General features: G+C 64.3%; 2 protein-coding genes across 3 annotated transcripts in view; one reads left to right on the top strand and one right to left on the bottom strand.

Annotated features, from left to right (window-relative positions):
- RANBP1 (RAN binding protein 1) overlaps positions 1-1,881 on the bottom strand; it is a 22,377-nt gene extending 20,496 nt beyond the window's left edge. The window contains exon 1 of the mRNA XM_044674601.1: positions 1,718-1,881. The gene's annotated coding sequence lies outside the window, so the exon portion shown is untranslated. The remainder of the gene's footprint in view (positions 1-1,717) is intronic.
- A 548-nt stretch (positions 1,882-2,429) lies between these two features.
- TRMT2A (tRNA methyltransferase 2 homolog A) lies at positions 2,430-9,802 on the top strand. Of its 2 annotated transcripts, none has more exons than XM_044674589.1 (12): positions 2,430-2,496; positions 3,077-3,698; positions 4,320-4,428; positions 4,518-4,699; positions 4,796-4,910; positions 6,491-6,606; positions 6,829-6,940; positions 7,353-7,475; positions 7,960-8,035; positions 8,502-8,618; positions 8,753-8,849; positions 9,283-9,802. In XM_044674589.1, exons 2-12 carry the CDS (start codon positions 3,091-3,093, stop codon positions 9,593-9,595), a joined length of 1,968 nt encoding a protein of 655 aa, XP_044530524.1. In that variant the 5' UTR covers positions 2,430-2,496; positions 3,077-3,090; the 3' UTR covers positions 9,596-9,802. The 2 variants fall into 2 exon arrangements, with proteins under 2 accessions (XP_044530524.1, XP_044530515.1); XM_044674580.1 differs by lacking the exon at positions 2,430-2,496 and adding an exon at positions 2,510-2,589.

Genomic DNA, 9,802 nt, shown 5'->3' with positions numbered 1-9,802 from the left:
GTTCCACAAAGCACTAGCTCTGGGACTGGACCAGTCCTGACATCCCTCCTTAGCCAGGCAAGAAGCACTCACTCTGTAACTCAAAACTGTTGGCAGAATGATCATCACCTACAACACTGGAAACACAAGTCTGCATGGTCAGGTTAAGACTGGGGTCTTCCTGACTCTAAGACTCAGTTTCCCCATCTGTAAAGCAAGACTTGGGGCATACATAGCACCCAGGCACACTCACATCTTAAAGAGCTCTTCTTCATCTTCCTCCAGGGTCTTAATCTCCTGCTCAGGCAGAGAGACAATGGGCTCAAACTGGGGATCGTGGTTGGTATCGTCCATGCTCTCACTGGTTGAATCATGCTCCTCTCCATGAGATTCCTGCAAAAATAAACAAAAAAACACAGCAAGCAATACCTGAGTGAGTGCAATGACCTAGGCTGGATAAAAGTAAGAGCAAGAATGACTCCGGCCACCATCTACAGAACCCCGACAGATTTGCAAAGTGCTTTCCTCCTCTTGTCTGTTCCTCCCACCTACTCTGATAGGAAGGTGCTGTTATCATTATACCCATTTTACAGCTACAAAAACAGGCAGACAAAGGTGGAGTGACTTGCTCAGAGTAACACAGCTTTGAGCTCAGCCTCTGGGGCACTTCCTGGCTGTCAGGACTGGCAGGCATTTGCTAAGCTCTCCGCCTGTGCCAGGAACAACACAGAGGCCCAGTCCATCCAGAAGCCCCAGGGTGGGCCTGCAGGGAGGCAGCCATCTCCTCTGGGGATGCTGGAGTTTCTCCAGGTTGTTTTTTTTGGGGGAAAGCCTTGGCAAGAGCATCCCCAGTGATTAGGGAGACCCCAAGCACCCTGGGCAGGAGAAATTCACCCTGTAATCCACCAATCGGATGGGTCATGGTGCCCAGGAGGCCCAGAAGCCAGTGCGGGAACTGCGTTAGGCAGGCCTTCCCGTGTCAGTTCTGAGGCAGCCTCCTCTGGAGGTTTCTTTTTTCTTTCAGCTCCTTGCTTCCTTTCCCTTCCCTACAAGGAGGGCAGGGTGGGCAAGAAGAGATAAGGGACTTGCCCAAGGTCATACAGTGGTGGCCCCATTGGAATCGGAGGACCCCCCCCCCACCTCCAGGCCTGGTTCTCTCCGCTGCCCCAAGCACGTTTCCTGACGCTCTAACCGCTAATCAAAACGCCAGGCACGCTCCCCCTCCTAGAGTTCCCAAATTTCTGCCTTGGCCCCTGGTGCTGCAGTGCCTGCAGGGGTAGGGGGCACGGGGGAGGGGTTTCTTTGGCCACTCCTCGTGGCAAAGTCCCAGATCCGAGATTGAGGTCAGCACAAAGGAGCCGCGCGGGGGCCGCCACCTCTCCCCATGGCCGCTGCGGCCCGGAGCCTCACGTGTCCGGGCCCGGCCCGCCCACGTGCGTCCCCTTCCTCGGCCCACGTGGCCGCCGCTGGGCCCGCGGAGCCAGGCCACCAAGGACCGGTCCCGGCCCCGCGGGTCGGACCGCCCTTCCCCGCCCCCCTTTCCCCCGGCCCAGCTACGGGCCTGAGTTCCGGGCCTCCCCGCTCCCGCCCCCTGTCGGCCCCACGCGGCCCCCGGCCTTTACTCGGGCCAGGCCCTGCCGCCTCCTCCGGTCCCGCGGGCCCCACGCGCAGCACGCACCTCGGTAGTCGCCATCAGAGCGGAGTGGGGGGGCGATGCGGCAGAAGCGGCAGCGATGGCTGGTCCCGGTGATGTGAAGGCGGTGGGGGTGGCGGTGGCGAAGGCGGTAGCGCTCGATTCGTCCTCGTCTGGCTCTGGCACTGGTGCTGGCGCCTCCTAGCCCCGCGCTTACCTCAGCTCAGTCCCGTCGCCCGCGCGCGCGCGCGACCCCGGCCCCTTGACCCTGGCGGCGGCGGGAAACACGCCCCCGCCCCCCGCGCATTCAAAACCGCCACAACTTTATTGAGGCGCCGGCGCCGTAAGTAGCGAACAAGCCATTGTCCTGCCCCGCCCCTCCTTCCGCCTGCTCTCCCCACCCCTTACGGCTTCCCGCCCAAAGCGCCGCGCCTCGCGCACGCGGGCGCGCCCCCGACTCCAAAGGACGCCCCGCCCCGTCGAGTGCTTTGTGCCCCAACCAGGCCGCAGCTCCCGCCTTCCCGGCAGCCACTCCACAGCGACCGCCGTAGCCAACACTTCCGGCCGCGTCGAAAGCAACCACCCACTTCCGCTTTCACACCCGAAATTCTTAATAGGTTGAGAGCTGCGGGGGCGGGATAGGGCCAATGCAGGGGGCGGAGTTCCGAGAAAATCGCTATAAAACGGAAGAGGCTAGGGATGGAGGGAAGCGGTTGGTGCGTCAGGGACGGGCCGTGATGACGTCTACGGCGCAACCGGGTTCCGCCTCCGAGGGAAAGCTGCATCAGAGGGGGCGGACCGGAGCGGGGCTATGGTACGCCTGCGTAGGGGTCCTGCCGGCCTGTGCTGCGCGTGCGTGGTGGCGGCGTGTCCAGGGCCTAAAGGTGCGGAGCTTTCGTGGGACTATGGGTTCGAGCCCCACTCCTGAGGGCAGCCAGAGAGAGTGCGTGGTCCGAGCCTGCCATCCCCGTCCCGGGGTAGGGATCCGTTCTTCCCAACTTCCCCTGGGCGGAGAAGGCCTTTCCTCGCCTCCAACCCTAGAGCTGACCCTCCCCCAGCTGGGTTGGGGCGGAGCTCCCAGTGCCCCTCACCCTTCCGCCCCTTGTGGGGGTGGGCCTTAGATCTGGCTCTGTGGGATACTGGGCAGACTCCAGGGTCCAGGGCCCTGGGTCCTGCCCTGACCCCCTACACTTTGTGCACCGAAAGGGGGCGGGGACCCACCCCATAAAGGTGAGGACCCCGAGGTTGGGTTTCCCCCCATGAGCCCTGCCTTATCCCCCCTTCCCCACCGGAGCCTCTTGGCTGGTTCCAGGTGGAGGGGCTCAAAGGGCTTTAGGGAGCCGGGAGCTCCTCCCTGGGTCTGCTAGCTGTGGAAATTGAGGTCCGAGGGGACGGGTTGGGCAGAGCAGCAGTCTCCCGCCAGGCAGCAGAGTGGAGCTGAAGACGCTTTTTCTTTTATCCTAGGCTAGACCGGGAGCATGGAAAAGGAACAGGGTGCAGCAGCGGCTGATGTAGACCTCCCTGCCCAGCCGGCCAGTAGAGACCCCCCTGCGGAGCCCCCGGAAGAGAGTGGGGAGGCCGAGGAGGGCTCCCCAGCCATGTACAGCTACATCAAGGATGATCTGTTCACGTCGGAGATCTACAAGGTGGAGATCCAGAATGTGCCCCGCTACGTGGGTTTCAACGACGTGAAGAAGTTCCTGGCCAAGTTTGGGCTGCAGCCACACAAGACTAAGCTGTTCGGCCGCCAGCCCTTCGCCTTCGTGACCTTTAAGAGCCAGGAGGAGCGGGACCGCGCCATGAAGGTGCTGCACGGGGCGCTGTGGAAGGGCCGCTGCCTGAGCATCCGCCTGGCCAAGCCCAAGGCCGACCCCATGGCCAAGAAGAGGAAGCGGGACGGCGAGGAGGGGGCCCCGGTGGAGGCCAAGCGCCCTGCCCTGGGGGCAGCGGAGCCCCCTTCCGCAGCTGAGGAGCCCTCAGCCAAGCAGATTGCCGATGTGGTCACTCCGCTGTGGACCCTCCCCTATGAGGAGCAGCTGGAGAGGAAGCAGCAGGAGTGCGAGCATGTGCTGCAGAAACTGACCAAGTGAGGGGGCAGGGCACTGGGGGAGGGGAGGGGGGACTGGGTGGTGGGCTCAGGAAGGCCCGGCCCTATCATTGGCCTCTGAGCCTCCAAGCTATTCTGCCCTTGGAGTTTCCCCATTAAAAGACGACTGCCCCAGAGGTGGGGTTCTGTGGTGCAGCTGCTCGTTCTCTGCCCCTGGGGCTCCCGCTCAGGCCCCTTCCCTGCTGGTGGTGGCTGCCAGGCTGCTCCCCCATTGCATTGGGTCCCCCCCAGTGGTCTGGGAGAGCCCCCTCCTTTCTCCCTGCAGAACGGGAAAAATCAGGCCTGCCCCAGAGGCTTGGGGGTGTTCCTGGGTGTGCCTTGAAGGGACAGGCACTCTGGGAGGCCCTTCTAGGCATCCCGCCCAGCCTGGGCAAAAGCCTGTAGGTGGGAAGGGAGTTAGAGAAGGGGGCTTGCAGGGGGCGGGGGTGGGTGGTGGGGGGGTGGCACCAGCTGTGCACTGTTACGTGAAAGACAGTTAACAGAAGGGCAATCCTTGTGTGGGCTCAGAGTGAGCCTTATCTTCCCTTGTCAGGTGGGAAACTGAGGCCCAAAGAGGCCCAGGGCTCAGCCCCTCTGGCTTCCCCCCTTGCTCTCTTGCAGGGAGATCGGGAACAACAACCGCGCGCTGCTGCCATGGCTCTTCGTGCAGAAGCAGAAGTTCAGCAAACTCTGCTGTCCCCTGGAAGGCATCAAGGCGTCCCCCCTACAGGTGAGGCACACGCACATACGTGTCACACGCGTGTCACGCGCTCGCAGCTCCCCCGCGGGGCTCGCCCAGCGCCTGCCCTCCCTCCACAGACCGAGTACCGCAACAAGTGTGAGTTCCTGATCGGCGTCGGTGTGGGCTGCCAGGACAAGACGGTGGGCTGCCGGCTGGGCAAGTACAAGGGCGGCTCCTGCGCCGTGGCCGAGCCCTTCGACACCGTCCACATCCCGGCGGGCACCAAGCGCGTGGTCCGGGCCTTCCAGGAGTACATCCGGTGAGGGGGGGGCCACTGGGGGAGGGGGGAGGGACGAGGAAGGGAGGCCACTGGGGGGCCGTCTGAAGGGGGTCCTGACAGCCAGCCGCTCTGCAGGTCCACCCCGTACCCCGTGTACAGCCCAGAGACGTACGAGGGACACTGGCGCCAGCTGACGGTGCGCACCAGCCGCAGCGGAGAGATCATGGCCATCGTCTACTTCCACCCCCAGGTACCCGCCTGGCACTGCCCGTCCCTTCGCCCCATTTTACGGAGGAGAAGGCAAGGCTCGAGGAGGACTCCAGCCTCTGGCGCTGTTTAGACGGTCGGTGCGCCTCGATGCCCTCATCTATGAAATGGGCGCCGGCTCCAGATGGCCTCCCCCAGTGGGCCCTTAGGGGGGAGCCATTCCTGTCCTGGGCTGCTCCAGACCTTCGTCCCCTCCAACCCCCCCCCAAGGACAGACGGGGGCAGAGGCACTTGAGGAGAGCCCCCACTTCACTAATGAGAAGGCTCGGAGGGGCCCTAATGCACCCACTTTTATTTCAGGCCCACGAGCTAGACAGGGGTGGCCGGAGGCCGTTGGAGGCCCAGGAGCCCCCAGGCCGAGCACGGGTGCTTTGAGGGCACTGAGCCCCGGATCAGGAGACTCTCTGGGGCTGAGAAGGACGTGGGATGCTAAGGGACCGATAGCGGCCATGTGGAGTTGGGAACCCAGGTTCAAATCTGGCCTTGCACGCTCCCCTCTACATGACCCTGGATGAGTCACTTCCAATCTGCCTCAGTCTCCTCATCTGTAAAACAATGGTGCTGGTGCCCGGCACAGGCCCTGGCCCTTTATCCTCTGGGCATCTGTCGGTCACGCAGCATTTATTGAGCACCTGCTGGGTGCAGTGCCACCCTGGGGTGTGCAGAAAGAGCCCCTGGATGGTCCCTGGCCTCGGTGGGGGGGGGGGGGGGCGGCGAGAGGAATCCCTGTGCTGGGAGAGAAGGAAGAGGGCTTAAGGGAGACTTCCTAGAGGAGGCGGAATTGTAGGCAACCTCAGAGGAAGCCAGGGAGGTCTATGGTCAGAGTAGACCACTGGGGTCAGCCAGAGGGAATGGCCAGAGCTGAGAGGGAGAGTCTTGTTCTTGGGATGGCCAGAATGGGGTGGGGTGTCGTGGGGAGACTTTGAAGGCCAAACAGCTTCTGTACTTGGGCCTGAAGGCTGAGTGGGGACCCAGTAGGGGTGATTCTGTCTCCTCCTGGTGGCCGGATGGAGGCTGGTCCAGGGTGGGGCAAACCTGGAGACAGACAGACATACACACACGTATTCATGCATGGACTCCACCCCACCCCCCCAACCCCTGCAGAGTCCAGGTGTGAAGCGATGAGGGCCGCCTGGGGGTGTCACAAGAGGAAAGGAACCTGGGGGGGGGGTTCTCCACCCTCATTTAGCATCTGGCGGATCAGGGCAGGGAGTCACACGTGGGACGAGGAGTCAGAGGGGGTCTGTGAGACATCGCCGTCAGACTGGGGGCCTCCTTCAGAGGTTGGGGTCCAGGTGCTAGACAGAGCGAGGGCAGGCAGTGGTCTGGGGGTCTCCAGGCAGCAGCTTTGGGGGGATGAATGGCACGAGCCTGAGGGGAGCTGCTGAGAGAATGAGGAACGGCCAGTGCCAGATCCCCACTCTCTGGGCTTGACCAGTGAGCCAGGGAGAACTTGGAGGGGAGGAAATGGGACATGTTGGGGACTCGCCTGGGATGGGGCCCTGTGAGTTGGGCCAGCACCTCTGAGCCCCTGAGTGTGGCCTTATTTCTCGACCCTTCCAGAAACTCAGTCCAGAAGAACTGGCAGGCCTGAAAGCATCCCTCGGCCAGCACTTCACTGTGGGGCCCGGCCAGCCCAGCGGGGTGACGTCTCTCTACTTCGTGGAAGAGGGTCAGAGGTGGGCTCCTACGGCCTGACGAGGGCATCCCGATGGGCAGGAGGAGGGTGGCCCCAAGGCCTCTGAGGGTGGGACGGCCCTCAGGGGTGCAGGGGAGACCCCGGCTGGACCCCTCTGTGTGAGGAGCTCCTACCTCAACAGCTGTGCCGGAGTACCAGGGAGGAGGGGAACCTGCGGCGGCCCAGCCGTTCCACCTCGCCTCACTCCGTTCTCTGCCCTCAGGAAGTCTCCCAACCGAGAGGACCTGCCCTTGGAGCACGTCGCCGGAGAGAAGTACATCCACGAGGAGCTTCTGGGGCTCAAGTTCCGGATTTCTCCTCATGCGTTTTTCCAGGTACATCACAGGCATTTATTAGGCCCCTGCAGTGTGCCGGGCCCTGGGCTGGGAGCTGCCGGGCTGAGGGGGCCCCTTGTGGGTGAGAAGATGGCAGCCTCCCGGAGCACAAGCTCCCGGGGGATCTGGGAAGCCCTTCCAGGCCTAGCCTTTGGCGGGGGGGAGACTAGGCAGCCTCGGAGAGCCCTGCCCAGGCCAGGACGGAGAAGGTACGCCCTGCGCAGAGAGAGATGTGCCGAGCGTTCTCTGGCTGAGGTTCAAGGGGGAGAGTTTGGCTTCCCCCAAGGAGTGGCCGAGGTTGGCCTCCCCCTGTGGCTGGCCAGGCTGGAGCTGGGACGTGCACACGTCCAGCACGGAGAGGCCCCATTGGGCTCCCCGAGGAGCCGGACGCTCACCCAGGCCGATTCCTCAGGTGAACACGCCGGCCGCAGAAGTCCTCTACAGGACCATTCAGGACTGGGCCCAGCTGGATGGGGAGAGCACCGTGCTGGACGTCTGCTGTGGCACCGGCACCATCGGCCTCTCCCTGGCCCAGGTGAGCTCCCCAGGATTCCAAGCTAGCGAGACCCCCAGAGGGCACCCCATCCAAGCCCTGTCCTCTCCCCACAGTTGCTGCTGTCCGACTCCTTATGTCTCCAGTGGTCTTAGGAGACCTGGGAAGGAGGAGGTTAGGGAGAAGCCTGCAGGGCAGCCCGGTGCGGCTTCTGAGCCTGACGGCCGTGGACAGACACTGAGGCCTGAGACGAGTATCCTGAGCCCCACAAGCCCAGACTCCAACACAGATAAGGGGATCAGGGTTCAAGTCCCCCCTTTGAGCCATGCTGGCTGTGGGTCCCTGGACCAGTCACTGCTTGTCTTGGGGCCATTCTCTGGGGCTGAGAGCAAGTGACCAGAGCAGGGCAACCTGCCTCCGCAGAGGGGTTCTGGCACCAGGACAAGCTCAGTCCGATCCTTACCTGCCCACCCTGTCCCCAGGTAGGCCCAGAAGGGGACCCCCAGCCCTTTTGTCTCCTTTGTAGAAAGTGAAGAAAGTGATTGGCATCGAGCTCTGCCAGGAAGCAGTGGAAGACGCCCGCGTGAATGCCAAGATTAATGGTCAGTCGGTCTTGCAGCCCCAGCAGGGGTGGCCCTGAGCCTTGCAGGGAGGGCCCTGCAGGCGCTTTGGGGCTGGGCCGGAGGGGCAGGGATTCTGCTGGGGCCACGTCCAGGCCAGAGGGGAGCATCTCGGGGCTCAGCTGAGGCAGGATGGAATGAGGTCAGAAAGCGTGTGTGTTGGCAGGAGGACGGACACACGGGGCCCTTGTGGACATGTGGACCCGGATCACGCTGGGCGTGTGGCCTCAGAGCAGGACCGGGCCGCAGGAGGGCCCACACCCTTCCCCCACACCTGGCCTGGGCTGCTGGCTCAGAGGAAGGGCCCGTCTTGGACCCTGCACGTGGCCCGGAGATGGTGGCCGCAGGGCCCTTGAGGTCCCTCCGTTCTAGGGCTGGCCGGGGGACAGCTGGCCCTGCCGCCTCTGCCCTGACCTAGGCTGACCCTTGGCGTTTCTCCCTCCTCCAGCCCTGGACAACATCGAGTTTCGCTGCGGCAAGGCTGAGGACCTGGTGCCCTCCCTGATGAGCTCCTTGGCCTCCCAGAGGCTGACCGCCATCGTGGACCCCCCCCGAGCTGGGCTGCGTGAGTGCCAACTGGGCAAGGGCTGGGGGTGGCCAGCGTCCGGCCAGGAAGGACCAAGGGTCAGCTGGGGAGCGGGGGTGAAGGAGGGGTTCCCCCCGCGAGTTCCCCCAGCCATCTCTGTTCCCTCCGTCCAGACTCCAAAGTCATCCTGGCCCTCCGGAGGGCTGAGCACCTCAAGAGGCTCCTCTACGTCTCCTGCAACCCCCGGGCGGCCATGAGCAACTTTGTGGAGTGAGTTGTGCTTGGGACCCCGCCGGGGCTGGGAGGAGAGCCTGGGGCGCTGCGGCCCAGAGAGGGCAGCTGACTAGCCCGAGGGCACACAGGCGGGGGCAGAGGCGCCACCCCGGCGGTGTTTCTGCCCCCTGCCTGGGGGGACCCCAGATTGGTAGGATCCCCTCCGGGAGGCCCTCCAGGGCTCGTGGCTGGATGCAGATTTGCTAAAGCTTCCTCACTGAGGGCTGCAGTGCCCGAGGCCCAGGGCGGGCAGCCTGGCCCAGCCTCTTAGCAGCCGGGGGCCTCCCGGAGTCCAGCGGGAGGGGGCCGGTGCACCCCCCAACTGTCCCGTGTGGGGTTGTCGGGACAGAGCTGTGGTCAGGTCGGCTGGGGCCAGTGTGGGGAGGGCAGAAATCCCTGCCAGAGACTGACCGCCCTCTTCTCCCCCAAGCCTGTGCCGGGCCCCTTCCAACAGGGTGAAGGGCGCTCCCTTCCGCCCGGTCAGGGCCGTGGCCGTGGACCTGTTCCCGCAGACGCTGCACTGTGAGATGCTGATTCTGTTTGAGCGGGTGGAGCATCCCCACGACTCCTCGGCCGTCGCGGGGGGTCCTCCCCCACAGAGCCCGTCCCCCACCACCCCCAGAGCCGAGGGGGCCGAGCCGCCCGGCGGGGCAGACCCTGGAGGGCCACAGACTCCTGGGGCTCCTCCTGGGGACCCCGACGGGAGCCCCGGCCTCCTGCCTTCTGCCGCCTCTGTTTCATAGCTCCCGCCAGACCCCTCCTACACGCAGGCCCCCAGGACCAGGAAGGGCCCGTCCAGGGGGGCCAGAGCCCAGGGCCGGAGAGGGGGAAAGAGCCCAGGTTCCTCCAGGCGAGCCTGGAGCCGGAGGAGGCCCCACAAGGCAGCAGCCCTCAGAAGGGGGAGCTGCCGTCGCCCCACGGGGTGCTGAAATAAATGGTTTTGGAGTTAA

Source organism: Gracilinanus agilis, chromosome 1 (assembly GCF_016433145.1).
Source record: "Gracilinanus agilis isolate LMUSP501 chromosome 1, AgileGrace, whole genome shotgun sequence".
NCBI classification, from domain to species: domain Eukaryota; kingdom Metazoa; phylum Chordata; class Mammalia; order Didelphimorphia; family Didelphidae; genus Gracilinanus; species Gracilinanus agilis.
The sequence above is the reverse complement of the archived record's forward strand: the minus strand, read 5'-3'. Positions and strand labels throughout refer to the sequence as shown.

Bases quoted from the DNA above. Each gene is read 5' to 3' on its own strand.
- TRMT2A (XM_044674589.1), top strand. From the start codon at position 3,091: ATGGAAAAGGAACAGGGTGCAGCAGCGGCTGATGTAGACCTCCCTGCC. The intron at 3,699-4,319 runs GTGAGGGGGCAG...GCTCTCTTGCAG, and splicing joins GTGCTGCAGAAACTGACCAA to GGAGATCGGGAACAACAACC. The intron at 4,700-4,795 runs GTGAGGGGGGGG...GCCGCTCTGCAG, and splicing joins GCCTTCCAGGAGTACATCCG to GTCCACCCCGTACCCCGTGT.